Source organism: Borostomias antarcticus (genome assembly GCF_949987555.1).
Source record: "Borostomias antarcticus genome assembly, chromosome: 11".
Lineage (NCBI taxonomy): Eukaryota > Metazoa > Chordata > Actinopteri > Stomiiformes > Stomiidae > Borostomias > Borostomias antarcticus.
In genome coordinates this window covers 25,888,243-25,915,681 of record NC_140244.1, presented here as the reverse complement: position 1 = coordinate 25,915,681, position 27,439 = coordinate 25,888,243, and the positions used below count along the sequence as shown (strand labels likewise).

General features: G+C 48.1%; 3 protein-coding genes across 3 annotated transcripts in view; 1 reads left to right on the top strand and 2 right to left on the bottom strand.

The window, feature by feature from the left end:
* The window catches only part of fgd1 (FYVE, RhoGEF and PH domain containing 1), a gene marked incomplete at both ends in the record, with an annotated part of 44,283 nt that extends 37,442 nt beyond the window's left edge, over positions 1-6,841 (bottom strand). Inside the window, one exon of the mRNA XM_084446209.1 lies at positions 6,685-6,841. Coding sequence (XP_084302335.1) covers positions 6,685-6,841 — 157 coding nt within the window. The remainder of the gene's footprint in view (positions 1-6,684) is intronic.
* An 8,099-nt stretch (positions 6,842-14,940) lies between these two features.
* Positions 14,941-20,285, top strand: mecp2 (methyl CpG binding protein 2; the record flags this gene model as incomplete). Its single annotated transcript, XM_084446208.1, has 3 exons — positions 14,941-14,957; positions 16,912-17,283; positions 19,616-20,285. Coding segments are annotated over 3 exons (1,059 nt in total), but the record flags the coding sequence as incomplete, so codon positions are not given.
* A 77-nt stretch (positions 20,286-20,362) lies between these two features.
* Positions 20,363-27,439, bottom strand: part of LOC311315538 (voltage-dependent L-type calcium channel subunit alpha-1F-like) — a 167,986-nt gene continuing 160,909 nt past the window's right edge. The window contains 1 exon segment of the mRNA XM_084446207.1: positions 20,363-20,741. Coding sequence (XP_084302333.1) covers positions 20,436-20,741 — 306 coding nt within the window. The 3' untranslated portion in view covers positions 20,363-20,435.

Here is a 27,439-nt window from a genome sequence, read left to right as displayed (position 1 = left end):
ACACACACACACACACACACACACACACACACACACACACACACACCAGGCTACAGACAGGCTACATACACACACCAGGCTAAAGACATACACACACACCACTCCAGACATACACACACACATCAGGCAACAGACAACCCCCCCCTAGACACACACACCAGGTTACAGACACACACACTCCTACAGACACACACACCAGGCTACAGACAACAAGACAGACACCAGGCTACAGACAATACAGGAAATAGCATCATCAAGTTTCAAATATCAGTGAGCATGACATTTCTGCATTGTTTACACAATGCATTAATCACAAGCCCCTCTCCAGGGAAATGGTGAAATCGTATTTTGGGGGATCAATAATCAATATTATACTGTCGAAGCAAAGTATTCAGAGTACTATGCAAACTCTGGATCAATAGTTGAAGTTTGTGCTGCACACAAGACCCAGTTCCACAGATTCATCAGTTTCTCATTCCATATTGATCATTTCATGATTGAGTGACCGCGCTTTTATTCATTCACGTTCACTAGGGAGAATAAAACCAGGATAAATGCAGAGCCCAATATTTTGCCCGTTGTCGTGTCTTCAAATCTCTGAGATTAGTTTTTATGATATTAGGATGAAGTTAGACGGACGATTTAGGATGAAGTTTACACGGAGAGTAAACTGCCAATCCTACACACACGCACACACAGTTAAAGTGAAGATCATAATCCGTGATCTGGCTACGCACACACACACACACACACACACACACACACACACACACCAACAGTATGGTAACAGGCACTTGTGTGTAATATAATCTCTCTAACAGATGGCTTTTATGTGAGAATGGGGGCGAGCATCAGTATCTTAAAGGGGAGGTCCGATCTGGTTAAAGGCATAGTCCAGTCCTATTGTTCATGGGTTGAGGTCAGCTGGACAGAGAGGTACAACAGCACTACTGTAGAGAAACTGTAACTAACCTGATATGTGCAGCTAGATAAATACACACACACACACACACACACGCACACACACACACGCACAAAACGTCAATACCGACTTCAAAACACCCCCCAAAAATACCAACACCCACTCTAGTGTTATTGTCTGTGACCTCATTGTTGCTGGATATGAATGTGTGTGTGTCCCGGCAGGTCTGCGTTACTGTAGAGACCTCAGTTCAGTCAGATAGCGCGTCCATTGTTGTGCAGACTAGCGAGCCCTCGGGCTCTTTTGGCTGCTGACCGCGTCTGCCGCCGAGCTCAGGAGCGAGATAGCGAGATAGCGTGACGTCTTCCCAACAGGCCGGGTGATAACCTATGGGAGACCTCCTCCTCCTCCTTCTCCTTCTCCTCCTTCTTCTCCTCCTCCTCCTTCTCCTTCTCCTCCTCCTTCTCCTTCTCCTTCTCCTTCTCCTTCTCCTTCTCCTTCTCCTTCTCCTTCTCCTTCTCCTCCTCCTCCTCCTCTCCCTCCTTCTCCTCCTCCTCCTCCTCCTCCTCCTCCTACAGAGCTGGCTTTAACAAGCTATTTGTTTATTTGTTATTAAGCTATTTGATTGGATCCTCATTAGTTGCCACCAGGGTAGCAACTATTCTTCCTGGCGTCCACACATAAAAATACAAACATCGACATGCATTATACATAAACATTTAACATTACACAAACCCAAAACTACCCTCCCCCCTCGCACCCAGCCCCCCCCAAATCACCCCCTACTACCCTACCCACACACACACTTCATGTTGAGATCATACCCCATATACAGACAGACTGACAGAGCCAGAGTTATCGACTGTGACCTGTGATAGAAATGCCTCGAAGCGCTCGGATCCTCCCTCTTAAGCGCCCTATTGTATTTTTAGTTTGCTATTCTTGCGCTTTGCCTACAGCGCTAGATTAGGTCACTTGTTTTAGAAAGGAGATTCACTTGTGAGTTCTGGCGAGTAGTAGTACACTGACGTTTCCTACATTAAATGCGATTATTCTAAGTCGCTTTGGATAAAGGCATCAGCTAAATGTAATGTAATACTGTATGTCAGTCCACGTACGTTCACGTGCACGCAACATTTCATCAGCCGACCTGGCATCCCCGGCTGGCTTAATGTGAAAGGTCACGGCGAGGAGAGGCTAGCAGCAAGCTAACGTACAAGCTAAATTCACTATAGATTCTATGTGAGAGGCTAGGAGCTTGCTACGCTAAATGAAGAAGTGCAGACAACTCTTTCGCTGAATCAAAGAGAGTATTAATAGCTGCTAGGAGCGAGTTGTGCTTGATCTGACAGGCGGGGGCGGTGAGAGACTAGCGTGGAGCTAGGGAGAGCTAGTCTGTGTGCAGATGACGGGAGTTGCTGTTAGGATAGCAGTACTGTTGAAGAGTTACTGTGCACTCACGCAGCGAGCGACTTGGGTGACGAGAGCAGTCGGCTGCCATTCATTCTCAATGGAAGCTGGTGACATAGGGTGACGGACGCCACGGCGGCAGCGAGCAACGCGGTACCAGCGACATGAGCGTAGATTTGTTGGGCAGAGTTCAACTTTATGCAAATTAGCAGCGACATCGCCGAAGCAGCAACCAATAGCAGATAAGGTTACCTCAGAATGGCAGTAGAATACATCTTCAAAAATGTGAGTGACACATGAATGACCCGCCCCCCCCGGCGGGCGTCTGCAGCTCTTGGCTGGCGACGCGACGCACGCAACCAGAGAGACCACTGACGCCCTAGTCGCTCGCTGTCTGAGTCTAGATTTAGCCGGTGTGACGCTGAGGTCTAACATGGGGGGGGAGAGGTGTGGGGGGGGGGGCGGGGGCGGGGGTGGAGTCACTGCTGCATCACTGCTACAGGTAGATCTGACAGAGGTTGCGACGGGTCAAGGGTCAGATATTTACAGCAGGTCTGGAGGCGCACTCCTTGGCTTTGGACTTTATTATCATCCCCCCCTTCATCATCATCATCATCAACACCATCTTCTTCTTTGTCATCTTTACCTTCCTCGTCTTCCTCCTCCGCCTCGTCCCGCAACCGAGTGTAGCCGAGCGACGAGGTGCCGTCGTGAGTCCCGGGTAACGGGAGCGAGCGGTCGGTTGAGCTCGCTCCTCGAGGGACCCCTCCAAGAGGGACAGTCCCTATCGGCGCCACCGTTAGCGCGTCTGCCTCGCAAGGGTTACACAAGCCACAGCTCAGCTCACATGCTAGCTTCCGCACAGCGAGCGCGGGCCAGAGCCGGGCCAGACGAGGGAGATTACAACGCTCATGTCTACAACATTAGATGTTCCAGTCAGGCCCGACCAAGACAAACAGACCCAGCGCTGTCAGCTGGTTGATGCCGATCGTCATCACCGTCATGTGATGGTCGCCTCTGGTAAACGGTTTTAGTATACTGGGTTTAACCCGAGGCCCTTGACTGAAGGAGCTCTTCAGTGTCCAGTCTTCTACACACGATAGGCCCTGTTTTGCTGCTGATATATAGAATAGAGGGGCAAACAACTAAAAAACTGTAATACTTAGAATAGAGGGGCAACCACCTAAAAAAACATAATACAGGGGCAACCTAAAAAACTAATACTTTATTATATTATAAAGAGAGGGAAATAGAGGGGAATAAATGGTAAATGGACTGCACTTATATAGCGCTTTTCCACCTTAGCGGCACTCAAAGCGCTTTACAATGGCCTCTCATTCACCCATTCACACACACACTCACACACCAATGGCGGTATCTGCCATGCAAGGTGCTAACCTAAATTTGTGGTTAGGTGTCTTGCTCAAGAACACTTCGACATGTGGACAGTCGGAGCTGGGATTCGAACCACTGACCCTTCGATCACTGAACGACCCGCTCTACCAACTGAGCTACAGCCGCCCCCATATATAGAGGGGCAATAACCTAACTAAAACAATGAGAGGGCCAAGAACAACAGACTGGGATCAAATGTGTTGGGGTTGTCAACCCTGACCAATAAAGTGTCCATAGTGTTAGCTAGCAGACAACACAAAAGGCATGTATGTTGTATTATGGTCTGTCTCACTAATGCAGTGGGATTAAAGGGCTTTTTTGGGAAAGAATATCAATGGATATGGATCAGAGTCAGCCTCTGTTATAGATGTCACTTTGGGGGGTCGCTGAGAATCACTGGGATGGAGACAAGCCTTTCATTCAGGCCAAAACAGATGGTTAACAGCTACAATACTGACTTAAAACACACACACACACATACACACACACACACACACACACACACACACACACACACACACGCACACACACACACACACACACACACATGCCATAGCCCCATCTGGTCTGTTGTAGCCCGTCAAGTGATCTAATGGAAGATAATATTTTAAAACAACAACAAGAGTGAAAATTCCTCAACGATTAACAGGTTCAAGTAGGAGATCCCACTTCCACATTTAAGGGGGATTACAGATTAGATCATGACAGATAGATGTAATCCTCTTGTCTGTAATGGTCATTTGGGACCCCCCCCCCCCCCCCCCCCCCCCACTTCCATCCACAACTAGCGACCCTCACAGTCCGGCTACCGACGCCGATCACAGACGATTGTCTTTACTGAACCGCCATCTCCTAACAGACCCCTCGCTGTCCGAGGATGATGTCTGTGTCTCCGTGTTGGCGTGTTGTTTGTGCGGGGGCGGACGCGCCAGTATGTGGGCCAGATGTTGAATCTTGGGAACCGAGGCTTGCTGACTCCAATCCCGGCTCCAAGCCCCCACGTTTCAGACAAGTGGGACTGACTGCTCCAGTCTGGGTGATAGAATGCACCAGTCTTTCCGGGCAGACTTATATATAGACTTATTATCAGACAAAGGCCCCCGAAGCAACACACCTCTCGCTCCAAAACCCTACGGCTCTGATCGAAATCTTTCAGGTGGTTACAGCAAAACTGTGTAAAGGGGGGTTACTATTCACATTCTATGTTGGGAGTGTGTGTGTGTGTGTGTGTGTGTGTGTGTGTGTGTGTGTGTGTGTGTGTGTGTATGTGTGTGTGTGTGTGTGCATGCACCTAGTAAACTGTTTATATACCATGTTAGGGGATATGCTGACATTGCTATATGGTGTGTTATACTAGTGTTTCTACACAGTATCAATCAGTCAATCAATCAAAGCTTTATTTGTATAGCGGATTTCATACCCAGAGGCAACACAATGCACTTTACAGAGAACAAGGGAGGTGGGCATACGACCCACCCCTACATATTCCAGAGGGAAGCAAGTATCCATCCTCTGTGACTGGATCATTCATCAGACTACGGTCAGTTCCCCTGGACACACCTCAGTGGCCTCCTCCCTCCTTCCTTCCCTCCCTCCCTCCCTCCCTCCCTCCCTCCCTCATCTAGAGGTCTTTATTGGGTTTCACAGCTTGAGTCAACGTTGAGCAGTGACTGACACACAGGGGAACAAACACTCCTGACACACACTCCAATTAACACACGATAGACACAGGCGGCTAAAACATCACTTCCCGAAGTGTTAAGTCACCATGTCAAGGTCTGGAATACAGGAAAGTGTGTGTGTGTGTGTGTGTCTACACCTCCATAACAATGCAACAAGAACACACACACACACACACACACACTGTGTCTCACAATTGGAATAACAATACGGGCACTCCAAGAAGTGCGAAAGGTCGTCTCAGCACCTCCAGGTCGTCAACGGACTCAACCGGTTCACTGCGAGGTCCATCCTGCCACCGTGGGCTTCCAGAGCCCATCTGGTATTCATATGAATGAACTTCAACTGACTTCAACCTTTCACAGGCAAACGACCTCTAGTACTCGTCTAACGGCAATCTAATCACCTGCGAAGCCCTGCTCCTTTCTAAAGCCTTTCAGCTACCGGCTCCAGGTTTGTTATGACACATGGTTTATAGCCCTAGCTAACTCCTAACCCAGGAGTCTGTTTATAAATGAAATGACATCCATAACTAAGAACAGCTTTGTGAAGGGAATGTGAATGCCGTGTGCTTCTGTGAGGTCAGCTCCTTGCTAGGGACTGTTTGGGTGAAGGAGGGGGGAGGGAACGTCTTCAGATGCCTTCAGACCCTGAGTGGGGACAGGAGATACCTTCAGACCCTGAGTTGGGACAGGACATACCTTCAGACCCTGAGTGGGGACAGGAGATACCTTCAGACCCTGAGTGGGGACAGGAGATACCTTCACACCCTGAGTGGGGACAGGAGATACCTTCAGACCCTGAGTGGGGACAGGAGATACCTTCAGACCCTGAGTGGGGACAGGAGATACCTTCGGACCCTGAGTGGGGACGGGAGAAGGGGAGGTCTGCTGCTAAACCTGGAGATCACAAGATGCGTGCGATCTTTCATTACATCGACAACAGACTCTCTTCACTGCCAAGACGGGCTGTGACAGATAGGAGTTGTAGGGAGAGATAGTGTATGTATGTGTGCGTGTGTGTGTGAGAGAGAGAGAGAGAGAGAGAGAGAGAGAGAGAGAGAGAGAGAGAGAGCAGTCTTCAAGGTGGTATGACCTGAGGTAGGCTTATGCAATATTAATGGCTGTGTGCACCATGTCATTAGCCTACATTCATGGCTTCTTCAGTTTCCCACTCAGGGTTAGAATAGAATAAACAGAATACCAGCCACAGCGGTCCCAATCTTTCTAAACGGACATGGAAAACCCTCCCAAAAAAAAGAGTGTAAAGCTACTCACCTATCCTCCGCAGGGGCGGTTGAGGACTTGGCAGGCCGCTGCTGATGTGGTAGGAGAACCGCATTGTTTTGAACTGGCTAGAGAAGGAATTGGGCGTCTCAGGGGGCATTGGCGGAGAGAAGCTGATTAAAGCGCTCTTAGGTCGGTTCAGCTGCATACCTGGTTATAAGACACGGGATGTGGTAGGTAGTCTCAACGGGGGGGTGTTAGATGTTATATCCCTGGTTGTTGTGAGATAAATCCTCAATAATCACACTCTCCCAGGGAGGTGGCGGGTCACCAGGCGCTCACTGTCTGTCCCAAAGAAGTCACTTGATTTGTGTGGCTGTCCCGTCCCTGACTCCTGGCTGAGGGTCACCAAACCGAGGCGACACCGAAGCTGCGCTCTGTGACTGGGAATCCGATCAAACTCTCCTCGAACCACGTAAAAAGCCATCAAATTGATATTCACTTATTTCAATCAATTCAACAATAGGACACAGCTTTTATCAATGCAAAATAGCATGCATGACGTCGGAGGAGACTTTTAAATTGCAATCCAATCCGAGGGGAATTATTCCCAGACGGGATGGCAGTTGTTGGAATAAAGTGCCTTTGAAGCTGGCCACATCGTTAATCCCCAGATCAGTTCAGATCATCCAACCAGAATCTGGAAATTCAAAGAGAGACAACAAAGTATCCAGACTCTTCCTCCCCGCAGTCAGCTGACATCCCGTTACGAATCCATGCGTTTCCAGAACAATACGAATCTGCAACGTTAACCTCCGGAATCGTGATAAGAAACATTTCCTCCATGATAACACCCGCAGTCAAAGTAAAGAGGATCCTATAATTCACATTGGGAAATGATCAGACGTCCTGCTCACTCGCATCGCTCTGCTATATTCTTCCACTTTTTTTCCTCCAACTATTTCCTACTGAAACGTTAATCCCAAAAATGCAAACTCAGCTTGTCCAACCAGTTTCAAAAGTATCAAACTATTCCCAACTCCTTTTCTGATTGGATTGGCAGTTGCCATACGCCTTTTCATATCTAAGGTGCCCTTTTCGTCATCAATAAATCCACGTCCGTTGGTCCCCCGCTTGTCCCTTATCCATTCTTTGTGATGAACTTTCAACAGCTCCGTCAAACTGCAATTCCTAAAATGTGTTGAAGCTAACCCCCTCCTTCTCTCCCCCTCTCTCTCCTTCCCTGCTCCTGTGTGCGTTATTCCTCCGACATCTGAAACCGGTCTCTCCCCCCTCCTCCCCTCACCATCTCTCTTCTTCCGTCTGGTTCTCATTTACTCTTTTTTGAGCCTGAAATTTGAGGCAAAGTCAAACGTTCAGAAAATTCCGATTTTTTTTGTCTCCCCACAAAGTCAACACATGCAACTGACTTCCATTGTATTAAAGCCTCGCGCTCCCCAATTAATGCACCAGCCAATAAACAGGCTAATTAATTCCATCACTTTGAGAAGCTGGGTAAGGAGTTCAGCAGGATTACCTCCTCTGCTTTGACCCACATTTCTACAGTTGGCCTAGTGGCGAGAAACGGTCGTGTCAGTCAAATCACACGAACTATAGATCTAGTAGATATAGTAGCCTATAGTAGTGACTGTTCAGGTTTCCATCCAGTGTAGCCTACAGTGTAGCGAGATAAGCGATGGCCAAAATACAAGAGAATTATCAAAGCAGAGCAATATAATCTCCCATATCACATTTCCTTGCATCATTCACAAACATCGGCTATGAACTATAAATAGTCCGGCTGCAAGTGTCCAGGCGGCGGTGCCCTGGCAGGGGTGAAGGCCTGCACGCAGACAACCCCAGTGTGCTGGTATTTCCTGTCTCTCTCTCTCTCTCCCTCTCTCTCTCTCTCTCTCTCTCTCTGTGTTTATATCCTCTAGAGTTGATTCTTGAGTCACGGACACCCACAGCTGCAGACTCAGGCCCGTGGAGTTTTTATTAGCCAAGACAGAGATGATGGAGGTAATGGTTAATAGTGGAAGACCCAGTTGAATATTCCTCACACATCCTACACAGAGAGGGGTGATGACAAGGAGGCCCGTGTGAATTAGAAAGGTCATTAGGGACTCCGTGGTGTATAGAAATATAGCACGGTCAAACCTCTAGCTGCCAAACGCAATACACATCCAAACTGTGCATCGAGTTTGGACGCGAGACAAATATGTTACATATAAACAACATGTTGAACTCGTTTGAATCAGCAACAGTTGAATGGCTCTTATGAATGATTGGCTCCCAGGGTCATTCAGAGCTGACGGCCGCTCTCCACCCAGCTGTTGTTGGATTATAAGGATGAACGTGCTCAATCTGACCAGCAGGTGGGGGTATTGCTGAGCTAGACAAACGGTGCCGTGGCCTGACTGCAACATTAGTCTTTTTTTTTTTTTTTAGCAGACGCTTTTATCCAAAGCGACTAACAATAATTGCATTTAACTAATATAATTGCATGTAAAAGCCAATGTACTACTACTTGCCAGAACTCACAAGTGCATCTTCTTTCTAAAATAAGTGACAATCCTCAAACTGAACACCAGGGCGGTTAAAAAATAAATTTTATTCAGACAAATACCAAAAGTAAAACAACATTGAAACAGCTTGATTTCCAAACTGACAGGACAGAGTATAAAAGTACATTGCTACATTCATAACAGCCATAATTACAATAAGACTAGAGTACTGATCTTGCGATTGATATTGCTTGTACATGGATTGCTCAAACAAGGCATCTTTCATGCATGTGTTGCATCAGTCCAATGTGTCACATGAATATCAGCTCAGTCTGTGTAACGTGTGTGTGTGTGTGTGTGTCTCCTCCTCAGTCCAGGTCTCTGTCCACCTCACGAACCAGTAGGGAAGACCAGCGGTTCCTCATGTCTCTGTCCAACTCAGGAACCAGCACAGAGGACCGACGGTTCCTCATGTCTCTGTCCACCTCAGGAACCAGCCCAGAGGACCGACGGTTCCTCAGGTTGTAGCGAGCCTGCAGGGGACAGAGGAGAGGACAACACCAGCATTATGGAAGGACATGAGACGTCCACCATGATCACCAGGATGGAAGGGGACCTGAACACAGTCTGTAACTTTTACCACACACATCACAGCTGCTGCTTCAACGTTGGCGAGTTCATTCACACTATGCCATCAAGCACTATTTCAACAAGACCCTTTAAATAATAATAATAATAATACATTTTATTTGTAATGCACTTTCCATTTAAAAAAATCTCAGTGTGCTACAGGTTTAAAAGCATAGCATGACAAAACACAACTGAACAAAAATAACTCAGTTTTAACAGGCGAAGGCCTTTTTAAAGAGGTCGGTTTTTAGGCCTGAAAATAAGGTTGGATCTGAACATTTGCCTGTTTGTCCTCGACCAGGACGCTGTAGACCAGGGGGGACGATGAGGGACGTCTGGAGGGGGACGATGAGGGACGCCTGGAGGGGGACGGACGCCTGGAGGGGGACGGACGCCTGGAGGGGGAGGGACGACGCGGACGTCTCCCAGGACTGACCGCAGACGACCGGGTGGTCTTCACAGGACTGACCGCAGACGCACCGTCATACTGCCAGTCTAACACACACACACACACACACACACACACACACACACACACACACACACACACACACACACAGTCATAGTTCAGCCCATCTTGAGAGGTGAACAAGTGCAGACTTTGGGCCGTGGAGGGTAGAGAATGAGGATGCAGGGTCAGTTTGAGAGTGAACGGCTGTTCATATTGAGAGAGAGAGAGAGAGAGAGAGAGAGAGAGAAAGAGACAGAGAGAGAGAGAGAGAGAGAGACAGAGACAGAGAGAAAGTTATGATTGTAAACTGATTTATGTTATCATCAAAATAATTTGTATGTGAGAATGCATGGATGACCAACCGTTCTGTGTCTTGTTGTTATACTGTATGTTTGCCTATAAAAAATAAATAATAATAATAAATAATAAAGTATAAAAAAGACAGCTGTGTTCCTCACCATCATGTGAGCAGCGGGGCACGTAGAGTTTCTCGTACACAGCTGCAGAGTCCTGGATGACGGTGGACGACCACAGAGCCAAGCTGTCCTCCTCCTCCTCATCACTTTTCGGCTTCAGCTCCCTCTCCCCTTCATCCTCCTCCTCTTCTCCCCACTCCTCCCTCCTCCTCTGTCGTCCTGACCTCTGACCCCTCCCTATGCTCCTCCGTTTGCCCATAATCCTCCGCTCCTCGGAGAGATTTTCTGAAAAGAGACAAACAGACAAACTGAAAAAATGCTGTTGCAGCAAAAATTAATGAAAAAAAAAAAAAAAACTCACCATTTACACAAGTACGGTATGAAACTGACATTTTAGTGTACCTGTGTTTTTTCAGTGTGTACACACACACACACACACACACACACACACACACACACACTTCCTACCGGCCTGCTGCAGCGCCTCCTGCAGGCTGGACTGGGTCTCTCTCAGCTGGGTCAGGATCTGCAGGCTCTCTCTGCTCAGGTCCCGGTACCGAATGACGCAGTACACCAGAACCAGCAGGCCCAGCGCCAGCCCCGCCCGCCTCAAGACCCCCACCCAGAGACTGACCCGCTCCTACACACACACACACACACACGCGCGCGCGCACACACACACACACACACGCACACACACACGTTAAACTCCAGTCAACCAACATTCATGTGACAAACCGTAGACCACTATTTAACACGTGTTCCTCTACTGCTGCGCTGATCCAAGAAGGGTCGAAGGTGAGGGGGTCAAAGGTGAAAGGTCACTCCGCCTCACCATCTGCTGGTAGCTGGGGTTGGGGTCGTCCAGCAGCACGGACCTGCATATGAGCCTCTCCAGGTACATGTTCAAGCCCACCAGGCCGAAGAGCACCAGCCTGAGGAGACCAGGAGGGGGGGGGCAGTTATGTTATGTTATGTTATTTATAATGCGCCCCCCAATCAACTGTTACATCAGCCTGGGGCGCAGCCCGGGTACAATACAAAAAGAGACAAACAAAAACAAAGGACTGCAGAGACACAAAATAAAACTACATTTAAGACACACGACAAGGACATGAATTATAGATCGTCTGCGACAAAGAGGTGAGTTTTAAGCTGTGCTCTAAAAGAGTCCAGGGTGGTGGCGGACTTGATGTTCAGTTCTACAGAAGGCACTGTCCACAGCTGAAGATTCACATGACCGAATCAGATTCAGATTCAGATGACTCAGATTCAGATTCAGGTGACTCAGATTCAGATTCAGATGACTCAGATTCAGATGACTCAGATTCAGATTCAGGTGACTCAGATTCAGGTGACTGAACTGGTGTCAATTAAAATATAGTGAGAAACGTGACTCGGCGATTTCCGTGCGTCTGTCTGCTGCGTTCGCGAACAGACCACATCATGCTTATTCTGTTGCGTTGACTAGTCTACTCCTTATTATGGAATGACAAGCCGTAGCAGTAGCGGGTCGAGGTCAGGGGTCGGGGGTCGTCTACCTGGCCCTGGCGGTCCGCCGCGTGGCGGTGAGGAGGAAGGCGCCGGCGAACGCCAGGGAGTTGTAGAGCAGCGAGGCCAGCGTGTGTGACTCGGACAGGATGAAGCTCTGCAGGAACGCCACGCGGTTGAAGATCTCGGAGAACGCCACGTGCTGCTCGTTGGCGGTCAGCTTCATCTCGGCAAACACCTCCCTCAGGCCTGGAGGAGAGGAGAGGAGAGAGAGAGAGAGAGAGAGAGGAGGAAAAGAGTAAAGGAGAGGAGTTGGAGGAGGGAGGGGGCAGGAGAGGAGAATGGGAGAGGCGGGGAGAAAGAGGAGAGGAGGAAAGAGAGGAGAACAGTAGGAGTCAAGGAGTAAACGAGAGGAGGAGGAAGGAGAGGAGGGAGAGGAGGAGGAAGATGAGAGGAGAGCAGAAGAGGAGGAGGGGAGAGGAGAGAGAGAACGAGGGAGAGGGAGGAGAGAAAGAGCGTGCTGAGCTCACGTTTGCAGGCGTGCCGTTCCTGTAGAGGTTAAGATGTCTGGCGCCGGCGGTGGGCTCACCTTGGGTGGAGTGGTGCAGGGTGTGTTTAAGCTCCTCCCCGTTGCGTAGGATGGTCTCCTGGGACTTGAGGGCGGTGCTCTGGGCCTCCGCCAGGTCCTCTGCCATCCTCTGTGTCGATGCCAGCTGCTCCACCACGTCTGCCGAGCTCTCGGTGAGCCTGGGAGACGAAACAAGTGCACCTGTATGTAAGCTCACCTGCGTCTGAGGTGGATGCCGCCGAAGGCAGGCGCTGTCGATGTCTTTTCGCTGCGTCACCTCTGGCTAAGCAAGTGAAACGTGGAGTAGCTTTGAAACTCGCTCCTCAAATGTTGGCGCAACTGTTAGCGCGTCCGCCTCCCAAGCGGGAAACCCGGGTTCTAACCCTGCCCTGCGCATGCCGAAACATATGGGTTACAATAGTGCCGTGACTCAGATGTTCAGTGGTGTGGAGTGAGTTTAGAGGGGTGAGTGTTACCCGAGTGAAACGTGAGAGAAAGAGTGCCATAACTCAACTAACTATTTAGAGTGCCGTGAAGCCAAGACAAAAGAACCTTAACTGATGTTAAGGCCTCCTGCCTTGGTTCTGTTGGGCTTTTGGAGGTTATGGCAAAGACAACCCACAATTATCTCGAAAAAACAACCCAATTGACTCAAGATTTGTCCACATTTGCAACCAAAAATGAAGTTAATGTCTTTTGCCTTTGTAGGGTAGAATAGTTATACCAGACAGATGGTTATGATCAGCCCCAGCTTATGCAATTATGCCCTATGTACTGTGTACGAATACAGCTAAATGAGTAATATGCTGATTTACACTTCCCAACATTTTCACGTCTGTGTCAATGAAATGTTGTATTACTTTGACCAACGGAGGCCTGTCCAAAGACTGCAAATCTCCATTCTGTAATCCTGATCTTGTGATATCTGGATCAGAATGATCCTATCTGGAAATGATTGGAAAAACCAGGACAAAACCTACAAGATCAATTTGATCTGGGACGGCGATTACATAGATAATGTTACATAAATGTTTTTGAAATACCGGGCCCTGGGCATGCCGCAACAGATGGGTTCTACTCTCTTCCCAACAGTGTCTAGAACCCGCTGCTGACCTGTGCATGGTGCTGCTGACCTGTGCATGGTGCTGCTGACCTGTGCATGGTGCTGCTGACCTGTGCATGGTGCTGCTGACCTGTGCATGGTGCTGCTGACCTGTGCATGGTGTTCTCCGCGCGCTGCTGCCAGTTCTCGCTCTGCAGGTAGTGGCAGATGCTGTGCGCGTGGGTGAAGAACTCAGTGTAGGTGCTGAAGGCCACAGGATCCATGTCCTGAGTACAGAAGCTGACGTCAGTGCCCTCGGGGCACTCTGGGAAGGGCCGCCGTGACCTGCAAGACAATTAAAGTTCACAATCAATGTGAATGTAAGGTGAAAAAATAAACTACACTATCAATAAGATAGAATAATGGGTGGAATATCCCTAAATATAATTCAACCCACTGGTCTATAGCCCTACTAATTAACACATAACTGAGCATGACAATAAAGTTAAAGTTCACAATCAATGTGATTGTAAGGTGAAAAAATAAGCTACACTATCAATAAGATAGAATAATGGGTGGAATATCCCTAAAGATAATTCGACCCACTGGTCTACAGCCTACTAATTAACCCAGAACTGAATGAGCTCATTGAGAGTATAGCAGAACTGAGTTGTGAAAACTGTGAATGTTTAACGCACCTACACTATCAATAAGATATAATAATGGGTGGAATATACCTAAAGATAATTCAACCCACTGGTCTATAGTCCTACTAATTAACCCAGAACTGTATGAGCTCATTGAGAGTAGGCTATAGCAGAACTGAGTTGTGAAAACTGTGAATGTTTAACGCACCTCTGCAGGTGACAGTGAGTGAAGCTCAGGGCGATCCTGCTCTGCATATCGGCCGTGAACTCCCTGCAGCTGGCGTGGATGTTCTCCAGGGCTTCAGACCAACATTCACCGTAGCGTTGGGCGGCGAGGGTCCGGACCCTCTGCAGCTTCGCTTTCCCCTCCTCGGCAACATTCGCACCGAATTCCTTCTCGCAAGTGGGCAGGAATTGCAACCCACTAAGGATAAGGACAAAGACCATTCGCATGTTGTTAGGCTGTATTGTCCCGGCTGATAGGCCTCTCTACACACGCAGAAAGTTGGTGCTTGGTTGACGAAGCGGTACCGGTTGACGCTCGTTCACCTGCGAATGGAGGTCACGCCGAGGTCAGTGAGCTGGGGAGCATTTGATTTATTGGGAGATGTTTCCCCGCTCGGCCGTATGGGCGGTGATTGTAGCGTTTGGCCTGTTATAAAACTCTTACAGCCAGGACCTTTAATCGGTCATCACTTTTCTGACCCCAAATAACTTAGGCTACATAACAACCTAAGAGGGGTGGACGTCTGGGCAGTAAAACCGGGAAAATAACTTCTACTTTTATGTAGGGCACAGAATAGTCTGGACTACATCTATGTTTTATAGCCTATGTTAAGTAATGTGCGACCAGGTCACACAGAATAAGATTTAATTTCATGGCATAACGTCTGGATTTATGCCATCCCTTCCCCTGCATATTTACTGCAGATGGAGGCGACGACGGACTGAAAGTTCACAGCCACAAATCTTACAGAACAAGAGACACATCTCGCGGGATCCTCGGATGAACGCCATTCGGTTGAAGCGGCCGTGTCAGTGATCTCGCGATAGCTGAGCACTGACGGCGTCGATACTGTGGCAGGGGGGCGGGTTTCGCGAGGTACCCAGAGAGATGTTTGGAGAATTTTTATAAAATTATTTATTTAAATAAAAAATGGCCGCCGTAGAGAGCGGAGAGGAGAGACTGTAAGTGTGAATTACATACATTCACCATTTCAATGTCGTTTTTAATAGCGTTTCTAGTCGTGTAAACTATAACTCGGGTGTTTAGCAGAGTAATGCGGTGTGTTTGTGTGTAACGTGCGGATCAATGCGCGGGTGTGCTGAGAGCAGGCTGGAATACGTCACCAAGTTATGGCTAGCTAGCCGAGTATCTCTCTACTTTGCAAGATCATGGACGAGCGGGGAGATCTGGGTTGAGCAGCATGTTTGGGGGGAAGTGTGACATTTTCTCAACTCTCCGAAAACTCCCCCTTCTACCAGAGCCTTTGCTTTGTTTGTCATCAGTGTGTAAAAGCGAGCCCGAGTCTTGTTTGTCTGGGTACTCTCCCCTTTCGAGGGGTATTTTGTCTGCATCCGCCACTCAGACCGTGGCTGTCTTGCTGGTTAGCTAACGGGGTTGGATAAATACATGGTAGCTATCGCTAATCAGCTAGTTTCAACCTACGCAGCGGGTCCGGATCTGGCCGTCGTGGTTTTATAGCCCGTGTGTCGTTACAGTGTGAAATGGCATTTTCCACCTGGCTACGGCAAATGGTTAATGTGCATCTCTGCACTAGATACCTAGCGAGCCATTCTCTGCTCACATGAGTTGGCCCATTTTTGGGGGAGCTAAACCACCGCCTGTCTTTGTGCCCAAAAACCAAGTCACCCGATCTTATCCAATGAAAAGATGTAGAAATGCAATTGGGTCTGGTTCTCCCAGAGACTAATTTGGGCTTTGTTCCTATTAATTACGAGGTGTTCAAATACAGTAAGCTATATCCTAGATTATTCTTATTATTATGATTGCTGTGTGTGTGTACTCGTGGGTCATACTGTTGTGTTGCGTGTGCCCGGCTGAGTCACTCTTCAGCCTTGTCCGGGTGGCTGTAGTCCCTCTAAACCAGGACCCCTCTAGACCAGGATTGGACCCTAACCCGTCTAGACCAGGACCCTAACCCGTCTAGACCAGGACCAGACCAGGACAGGCAGTCAGTCAGTCAGTTGAATCACTCCTAGCTGCCTGCTCCTTTAAGTAAGCCCTGTAGCAGCTAACAGAATGATGTGATTATGTGTACTGTAGACCAAGATTTTGAGAGACTGATGATGTTAGCTGATTTCTCCTTAACTCTATCGAATAGACTTACAACACTGTATGTTAGGCGTAGAATTCTATTCACGATACCCTTGAACGTGCCCCATTGATGGACAGTACAGTTTGTGCAAGCGCCCACACACACGCATGCACACACACGCACACATAGCCCACACACACTCGTTTACGCTTGTCCCCCATGTGTGTGTGTGTGTGTGTGTGCGCAGTGAGAAGAAGAGCAGCGAGGATCCTGACCCACAGCAGACCAGCAGCTCCAAGGAGACCAAAACACACAAGCCCAAGAAAGCCCGGCGAGAGAGACGCGATGCGGGGAGGGCGGAGACCGCCGCCGCCTCGGCGCCCCCGGGCAGGGACCCCTCCCCGGCGCTGGAGGCGGGGCCGTCATCGGAGCCCCCGGAGGACGCCGCCTCGGACTCTGCGGCCGGCGAGTCGGCGGCGTCTCCCAAGCAGAGGCGCTCCATCATCAGGGACCGCGGGCCGCTGTACGATGACCCGTCGCTGCCCGAGGGGTGGACGCGCAAGCTGAAGCAGCGCAAGTCCGGGCGCTCGGCCGGGAAGTTCGACGTCTACCTGATGAAGTGAGTATCACCTCCCTAAATGACACGGAAAGTAGGGATGTTAACAGTTAATCTGCCGATAAGAATTTACTCGAGTAAGATTTGGTTACTCGATTAATTGCTTGTTAATGGAACAGAACTTTATTTGTGTAACGAACGTTATCAACGGGAGTTGCGTGAAATGTAATCATGATTTAAGGTCTTACTCTGCACATGAGGGCGCCACGCCAGGTAGTGAAGGCTAATTGGGATGTCGGGAAATTTCAACAACACAGCGGAAGAAGACACAAAAATTAAGCAAGCAAAGCGCAGTCCGGCGCGGGACGTTTTTATCATAAATCGACTATCGTTTGTTAAGGTTAACAGTTATCGATTAATGAAATTCCTTGAAATTTGCAACCCTAATGGAAAGTGTGGCGTTTCTGTAGTTTCCCGTATTCTGCTGCCTTGTTGTCTAAAGCCAGGTTCACATACAAGCTCCGCCTCCAAAAGCTAGTTCTAGAACTCATCTGAGTATGTCCTAACAAACGCTAGTTCTAGAACTCATCTGAGTATGTCCTAACAAACGCTAGTTCTAGAACTCATCTGAGTATGTCCTAACAAACGCTAGTTCTAGAACTCATCTGAGTATGTCCTAACAAACGCTAGTTCTAGAACTCATCTGAGTATGTCCTAACAAACGCTAGTTCTAGAACTCATCTGAGTATGTCCTAACAAACGCTAGTTCTAGAACTCATCTGAGTATGTCCTAACAAACGCTAGTTCTAGAACTCATCTGAGTATGTCCTAACAAACGCTAGTTCTAGAACTCATCTGAGTATGTCCTAACAAACGCTAGTTCTAGAACTCATCTGAGTATGTCCTAACAAACGCTAGTTCTAGAACTCATCTGAGTATGTCCTAACAAACGCTAGTTCTAGAACTCATCTGAGTATGTCCTAACAAACGCTAGTTCTAGAACTCATCTGAGTATGTCCTAACAAACGCTAGTTCTAGAACTCATCTGAGTATGTCCTAACAAACGCTAGTTCTAGAACTCATCTGAGTATGTCCTAACAAACGCTAGTTCTAGAACTCATCTGAGTATGTCCTAACAAACGCTAGTTCTAGAACTCTAGAGTATTTCCTAGACTGGCTTAGCTAGACCCAATTCACAAAAATGCAAAGGGTCCAGAGCTGTTGAGCTGCTTTATTTTTCCTTTCCGAGGGGCGTTATCAAAGGTTGCAGACCAAAATGCCTCTGGACGCGATTGGATAGACCTACTGTGCTGTATAACCAATCACAGCAATGAAACGTGGGTTAGTTGTCGTGTCATCGTATCAAATGGGTACAATAAACATCAAACCCGCCCCATATTAGATAAACGGTTTTGATAGGCACGGCTAATATCTGCCTGGTGGAACTCAAGTCGAATGGCCAGACTGATCTGCGGAGAGAAACAGAATTGAATTTAATTGAATTGAAAGCTTTATTTATTCAGGGAAGACAATTGAGAGCAATCTGTGTGAGCTCATGAGATCAGGATGGCGAAGCCAGGATAAGTATTTCCATAAGATTTGATAGGAATCTTGATAACGGCAATTTTAGAACTTTCGTTATTCCAAATTGAGTTTTAAAACAACTTAAAGCAATAAGCGATTTCCTACCGCTAGATGCCAGTAAGAGACTTGTTTACAAATGAAATGCCTAAAACATATAATATGTGCGTTAAAGATGGGGGCGGAGCAAAGTTACGAGCCGTAATTTGACAACACAATTTGAATAACAAATTGACAAAATGTGGGGGAAAATCAGTTATTGCAGCAAAAAAATAAAATAAAAACAGTCTCGGCGGTTGTATGTGAACTAGTCTGATTCAACGGATGTAGGTTTTGGCAATAAACCTCGTCATTCGTTGTCACACTGCCCAATCAGTGGCGAGACTGGCGACGCAAATTAATCTGATTCGGGCCGAGAGATTCTCTCGGCACCAATCAGATTCGATCCAGACTATTTTGCAAGAGCACCGTCGCTGCGTCCGGGGCTGGCTCCGCCCAAGACGACTGTGATTGGTTTAAAGAAATACTGCGTTTTTTCCCCCCCTATTGCAGAATGGTAATATGTCCAGCCAGACCTGTCTCCGGCGCTGACACAGCGTAAACAAAGTGTGGAGATAGATCTGGATATGAGAGACTATATGTGAACCAGTTTTAATCCTATTTTTGATCAATCCGACCGTCTGATGTGTATTGATATAACGCAGCTTCATCTCGAGAGCAAACCAAATGAAATGAGAACGCCGGCCGATTGGTCGTCTTATCGGCGAACTCCGCGTTCACTTCCTGTCTGTGTCTGTCTCTGCGTCCTCATCAGCCCGGAGGGGAAAGCCTTCCGCTCCAAGGTCGAGCTGATCGCCTTCTTCCAGAAGGTCGGTGACACCACCACCGACCCCAACGACTTTGACTTCACCGTCACCGGCCGCGGCAGCCCGTCCCGGCGCGAGAAGAGACCCCCCAAGAAGCCCAAGGTGGTCAAGCCCTCGGGGAGGGGCCGGGGGCGGCCCAAAGGCAGCGGGAAGGTGCGGGCCGCCACCGAGGGCGTGGCCATGAAGCGGGTGGTGGAGAAGACCCCAGGGAAGCTCCTGGTTCACATGCCTTTTGGCGCCGCCAAAGCTCCGAGCCCGGCGCCGGCGTCTCCCGTCCTCGTCGCCAAGGCCCGGCCGGGGAGGAAGAGGAAGGCGGAGCCGGAGCCGCAGGTCCAGGCGCCGAAGAAGCGGGGGCGCAAGCCGGCGGCGGTGGCCTCGGCCTCGGCCTCGGCGGCGGCGGGCGGAGGCGCCTCGTCGTACGCGGCGGCCGCCATGCTGGCCGCGGAGGCCAAGAGGAAAGCCCAGAAGGAGTCTTCCGCCAAGCCCGTCCAGGAGACGGCGCTGCCCATCAAGAAACGCAAGACGCGGGAGACCGTGGAGGAGACGGAGAGCCCGGCGATGTCCACGGCCGAACAGCCCCCCGGAGGAGGAGGAGGAGGAGGAGGAGGAGGAGGCGGGGCTGGGGGAGGTACAGCAGGAGGAGGAGTTGGTGGAGGGGGGGCGGGAACAGGAACGGGGACGGAAGTCCAGGTGGTGGTGACCGCACCAGAGGAGCCACAGCAGCAGCAGCAGCAGCAACAACAACAACAACCACAACAACAACTACAACTACAACAACAACCACAACAGGGACAGAAGCTGCCAAAGAACCCGGGGAGGAAACACAAGGAGGCTCCTCTGGCCCTCTCCACGGCAGGGGGGGGCGGCGGAGACGGCGGGGGAGGGGGAGGAGGAGGAGGAGGAGGAGGAGGAGGAGGAGGAGGAGGAAGTAGCAGCATCAGCAGTCCCTCCAAGAGCCACAAGAGAAAAGAGCGCGTCCCCCACAAACACCCCCACCACCATCACCACCACCACCGCCACCATCACCACCACCCCTCCTCCGCCACCTCCTCCACCTCCTCCTCCTCCTCCTCCCTGGGGCAGCCCCAGCACCCCCAGGGCCTCCCCTCCCCCGGCCCGGCCGCACCCCCGGCCCCGCAGAGGAACCAGGCCGAGCCCCAGGACCTGAGCAGCCCCAGGGCCTGCCGCGGAACCCCGCCCCCGGGCACGGGGAGCAGAGGGGAGGTCCGACCGCCGGACAGCTGCCCCGGCAGAGACCCCACGGCCGCCGCCGCCGCCGCCTCCGGCAGGACTGCCCCGGCTCCCGGCCCCGCCCCCGACGCCAGGGCCAAGCATCGAGCCGAGGAGGGCGCCGGCGAGGGGAGGGAGGGGAGGGATCTGAGAGACATAGTGCCCTCCTCAGCAGTGCCCAGGCCCAGCCGCGAGGAGACGGTGGAGTCGCGGACTGTGGTCAGCGAGAGGGTCAGCTGATTGGGCCGGCCGCGGGATTTGACAGGGGCTCGCGGTGGGTCTACGCCAATGGAAGAGAAGGTGTGGGGGAGAGAGGCGGAGCAAGGTGGGGTGTTTCTATTTTTACGAAAAAAACAAGACGGGAGAAAAGAAAAAAGAAAAAAAAAAAAACGACAAAAAATAATGTGTGTACATATAAACAAAAGGCAGCTGTTGTGTCATGTTTTCTCTGTGGGGTTGGGCTGTACGGACGCCTAACGCTTAACAGACACCCAGAACAAGATTGCTTCCTGGTTAATTAACATATTGTTTGTTTTGTTCACATTTCTGTTCCAGCTTTAAACCTGAACAACATCCCCCTTTTGTTTAAAATCTGCAATCACTTTGTCAGAGCTTCAAAGAGGTGGAGAGGATGCAGTGAGGTACAGACGTTGGGCCAAATACCGACAAAATACGCAAGATAACCCGAGTTAGTACCCCTAGTACGAAGAAACCGATGGGGCAGCCATCGCTTCAGATTTAGGGATCAATCAAACGCGCCTCAAACTTTTGTATTCGACCCAGTTCTGATTTCTCCTATCTGTCCCTTACTTGTGGTGTTTAAAAGATGGGGCCCAATCACATTTGATTTGCTAACTGACTGTGTGTGTGTGCGCGTGTGTGTGTGTTTGAGGCAGTATAGTCCATATTATCCCCTCCAGACTGCCCCTTCGTTGCCTGTAGACTATCTACGTTTGCATGGATGTTGACGTGTAGCTTTTTTTTTTTTTTACACTTACATAGTTGTAAATGTCTACTTTTAGAGATTCTCTATAAACAGATTCTCCATTAAAAGGCGGTGTGTGTAGCCACTAGCCAGGGCTAGACAGAGCTTCAAGGAATTATCATTAAATGTGATAACTTGACCTTCTGAGACGACCATCTTGCTTTCACTACACCAAGACCTCCACACGCGTCACATCCACTGGACCTGAAGTCTGTGTGTCCCAGAGATTCCATTCACATCTACGATTTTGTCAGTTGGTTTCGCCCTCGGAATTTCAAAACTAAAAAGAAATTCTATATTATGATTATTACACATATTTGGAGTCACTCGCTATCCCTCAGAACCAGCCCTGTGGGGTGTGTGATCACAGACGAGTGCTTGTGTGGATCTTGTGCGTTGCAGCTCCGTTCACACACACTGAGGTTTTGAAGGAAATCCATCACATGCAGACCGACAGATAAGAGCTTCCTCTCATCATCTCTGGTTAAGGTGTCAGATAACGAACCCCTGGATCTTTATTCCGACGTCCGGGGGCCTGATGTGGATCTTCCACAACGTTATCTATGACATCACAGAACGGGGCGTACCAAGTTATCTATGACATAACAGAACGGGGCGTACCAAGTTATCTATGACATAACAGAACGGGGCGTACCAAGTTATCTATGACATCACAGAACGGGGCGTACCAACACAGAACGGGGCGTACCAAGTTATCTATGACAACAGAACGGGGCGTACCAAGTTATCTATGATAACAGAACGGGGCGTACCAAGTTATCTATGACATAACAGAACGGGGCTTAGCTCTGGCGGGTGTGGTGAGGAAGGTGGGATTCTTTCTAGATGAATCGGTTCATCATGTGACTCCACACTGACGACGCCTGTTCGGACTTGACTGCTATGCTGACGCGGCTCTGGGCTGCCAGGCAGTCGGCCTCCAGAGCACCGAAGCAGAACCGACCCTGACTCAGAAAACCCCCCCTGGTTAATCTCAGCTCAACCATGGAGCCTAAAAGCACAGCTGGACACAGGCCAGGGATTGATTTGGCATCTTTGTGCAAAAGACGGTACTTCTAAATCCAGATGTAGGGAATGGGCCGTTTAAGATGAGAAATAGAATCACCTTTTTTGATGAGGTTTTAGCCAAAACGTGGAATCAGGAATTTGTCCTGGTGAAGTTGTTGTGACTGAAGATTTTTCTGAAGGAAATGTCGAGGGTACATTTAGTTTTAAGTGAACGTAAAGGGTGTCTTTATTTCATGACTTCGTAGAAACAGAGTTGAGGGTTCGAGCCGCTTCCAAATTCAGTTAAGTAGTAGATTCAGTTTGGTTCTTGATATTAGTCTTGTGGATAAGAAAGGGTGAATCATTGATATGACATTGAGGGTGAATCATTGATATGATGATGAGGGTGAATCATTGATATTATGATGAGGGTGAATCATTGATATTATGTCCCAAAGATGTTATGTTGAAAAACCAAACCGTTTAAGGAAGTTCTTTGTCTGTCGAGTTGAGAGAATGTGTCAGCAATCCATTTCTTATTCTGCTGTAAGAATTGTTTTGCATTTAGAGGACTGGTGTGGCCCGGTATGACTCTGAAGTTAAGTATAATGTTTCAAAAATAAAAAACGGTTGAATTTGAATTCAAATTTGCTCCAACGTTTGTCTAACATGTCCATTGCACTGATGTTGCAGTAGCCTAGACCCCCGTTCTCACTCTGCATGCACTCTTATTTACAATCACCTTTTCCTCCCAGTGTCCTGGTGAAATGTACTGGTTGTTTGGTCTAGTCGTTTATTTTCTTTCTGTCGTATGCCCAAACTCACAGATACAGACTTAGTACCCGAATGATGTGGCACAAAATAACCTATACTGCATGCTTCAGGTTCGGTGAAGTCTCGAAGGCCAGCGCCCTGGTCTACTTCCTCATCACGTGACCCGATGTTTCTCTAGGGTAGAAACGATATGAACAGTGATGCCATCCATACTCGCCACGGTCAGCTCTCAAACAACGGTTGGAATTCAATCAAACTCGCATTACGGCAGCCCACAGCGTCCATACCCAGATGAAAAAAAAAGTGCTTTTTAAATTCAAACCAGATGAAAAGTCTCCCAGTGAACTCTGTCTAACTTCATAATTTAACTCTTAAACGTGCATTTTTGTGGCACAAGAACAATGTTTGAATGAATTCTAGCCTATGCTCCCTCACGCACAAGCCCTCAGCCCCCTACCGCCAACACACTAGAAAAACATGGTTTCTGTTGTCAGCCTTGGATCTGAAGAAAAACAACATATTCTTGCATGCCACAGTTACAGAGATATATTTGTTAGTGACTTTTATATTGTAACAATATGATAGTATGTATTACTTTGATGCACCAATATCTTAATCCTGTAGTAATCAGTTGACGTTTGGAGGAAGAGGGACAGGAGAATGTGTGCGGTGTGAATCCATGACTCGACAGAACATGTCGGTTTGGAAGAAGCACTGCTTAAGACTAGAGACGTATTGTCGAATTATCTCTGTCTGTCCTGTACCTCTGACTAACGCACTCTGAGGAACTGTTTCGTGGGATCGAACGTCATTCTCAATCGGAATTGTGTTTTAGTCAGAATGACACTTGGACTTGGTCAAGAAAACTGTTTCTTAGAGTTCATCTCTTGTCTACACCTTGTGTTAAAAAAAAAGAAAAAAAAAGTGTTTAATATCTGGACTTATAAGGTCACAGGCTTTGTAATCTATGGTAAAAAACTGTTGTTGTCAACCTTGTCTTCTCTGAAACATCGTCTTCTAATGTACCCTTCCCACATTGGATGGGATGTACTGTACAAGGACAGCCATGTTTACAGAGTGCATCTCAATGCAGTGTGTAGTGGAGCTCTTAGGTGTTGCCTGTATCCCACGTCTCCCTGACCTCCGATCCCCCCCCCCCGACCCCGCCCACTGGGGTGGGAGTATTGGTATAAGAGCTCTCTCGCTCTAAAAGGGCTACGCAACGTCAAACTCCAAACACTAGGGAGCGACACTGTCTAAAGCCTGGCGGTAGAGCTGCACACTAGCTCTGGTGGTTCTGAGTACTGGGTCTTGTTTGAAGTCCATCCTCACTCCCTCTCTTCTTCTGAACGATCCCAGATGTGACGTTGAGACGGGGGGGAACCTGAACGTTCAGCCGTCTCGTCATGTTCCATCCTTCATGACTGCTCAGCAGGGAAAGAGGAAGAAGAGATGTTTTAAGATGGAATTCAAACAGGGAGCTGGTTAAAGTTGAGACTGTCCCCCCCTCAGTGTCCACATGACTTTCTCTCTCTCTGTCTCTGTCTCTGTCTCTCTCTCTCTCTCTCTCTCTCTGTTTCTCTCTCTCTCTCTCTCTCTCTCTCTGTTTCTCTCTCTCTCTCTTTCTCTCTCTCTGTTTCTCTCTCTCTCTCTCCGTTTCTCTCTCTCTCTGTTTCTCTCTCTCTTTCTCTCTCTCTCTCTGTTTCTCTCTCTCTCTCTCTCTGTCTCTCTCTTTCTCTCTCTCTCTCAATATGAACAGCCGTTCACTCTAAAACTGACCCTGCATCCTCATTCTCTACCCTCCACGGCCCAAAGTCTGCACTTGTTCACCTCTCAAGATGGGCTGAACGATGACATTTTCTATTTAAGAAGCTCCTTGTAGCCCATGCTTACTTCCGCTCAATACTTTCTAGTGCACGGTGAAGTACGCTTGAGGGAGTACGGTAGAGAGTGTGGATTCGGGGTTCCAGACGTAACTGGGGGAGGAGGTTCGGTGGTAGGACGATACTGGCAGCTGCGAGGACAAAAGACTTAACATGCGTCTCACACAGACTGTAGCCCTACACCTGCACACACACACACTCGCACACACACACACACACACAAACACACACTCACACAGCACACACTTTCAGTTTTGACATTTCACATCTCTTCTATCGGAGATGTAGAATTGAAGCCTTTCTAACCGTGTGAGAAGTTATAATAATCTCCTGAAGTGAATTGTGTTGATTATGTCCTGTGGCATAGCATCCTTACTGTCCATTGTGAACTTGCGGACTGCAGCAACTCTTCTGAGTACATCTAAGTAGCATTGTCAACCCAAGTGGGGAAAAAGAGAGGATAGTGCCTTGCATTAGAAAGCCACATTAGACAGTGGCCTTCCATTAAAAGATTGATCGTTCGAACCCAGTAAAGACAGGTCAAGTGAGGTCAGTGTCGTTTTGTTTTTTTTAAACCTGAGGAATCTTGGATCTCGGTCTGATTTAATTTGCATGGAAGCAACACTCCTTGAGAACGGTAGATAATATTTGGTGGGTTAAGTGGTTTATATTATCTCATTTGTGTTCAGTGAACATCGTTAGTAAAAGAGTAGCCTCAAAATTGAAGAGGCGTTGGTGTAGATTGTATACAGCTGAATGGGGTTTGAAGTGCATGTGATTCAGAAGATGGACATTGCAATCGGGTGATGAAAACGGACGAACATTCTCCAGGAGCTTTTTCTGAAAAAGTGAAAGAGTTGTCTGTAGACCTTCCATTCTAGAAACACGTGTTTCTATGTGTCCCCGTCTTCAGCTTGGCCTCTAAGTAGCTTTGACTGTGCTGTTTACACCCGGTCTCTTCCACCAAACCAATGCTTTTAAAAAGCAATAGTCTAGAGAGCAAAACAGTGAGATTGTGTTCGTCATCAGCAAAGGCTTTCCGTTCTCCTTGTACACCTCTAACCCCACATTAAGCTGAAAAGGGAGATTTTTAATGATTGCATGATGTATAGGATAAGATGAATTACATCAAAGTTATTTATTGAATGCCAGTTCAGGTCAAAATAAAACATGAGTAGACTTTGATACCAATTCAAAAATCCACTGTTGGAAAATTAACTGTCTATTTAACATAGTCTTGTGCCTTGAAGTTGAAGTACTAGAATTTATACTGTGGTTGATGTATTTTTTATTCTGAGTCCTGTATTCGCCTCTTGTTGCTATTCTGCGCTTTGTGTGTATCATAGAGTAATAGATATAAAAGTATTTTCTTAGTTTGATAATTTGCCTGCTTTGTATTTCATTTAAACATGAGTTTAGAGGAACACAGGAAAGATGTAACAGGCAATAACGATCATGTCATAAGACCTTGTGACAGTATAAAGAGTTAATGTTATTCTGTTTTGTTTTAGCACTTTTTGGGAACACTTCTTTGACAATTTCAATTTCAACATAAACACAATAATTGGTCACCCATTAGTCTGCCTTAGTCCTTCCAACCACAATTTTTTATGAGAGAATATTTCAATCATGGCCAGTTGGTGAATTACAAAACAATTGAGATCTGCACTTTATAGAGAATGACTTTATAGAGAATGACGTGTGGCAGGACACTCATTTCCCCTTTGTATGTATTTTTACCTTTATCTGAAGTTTTCCTTTAATTGTTTCTATTTGTTTTTTTCTTTCAATTTTGGTTGCGAAAAAAGGGATGAGTTGTCCGCTGTCAGCTGACCTGAATGAAACAATCACACTAGTTGAGGTATCAAGGGTTATTTGCCATTTTCCAGGCT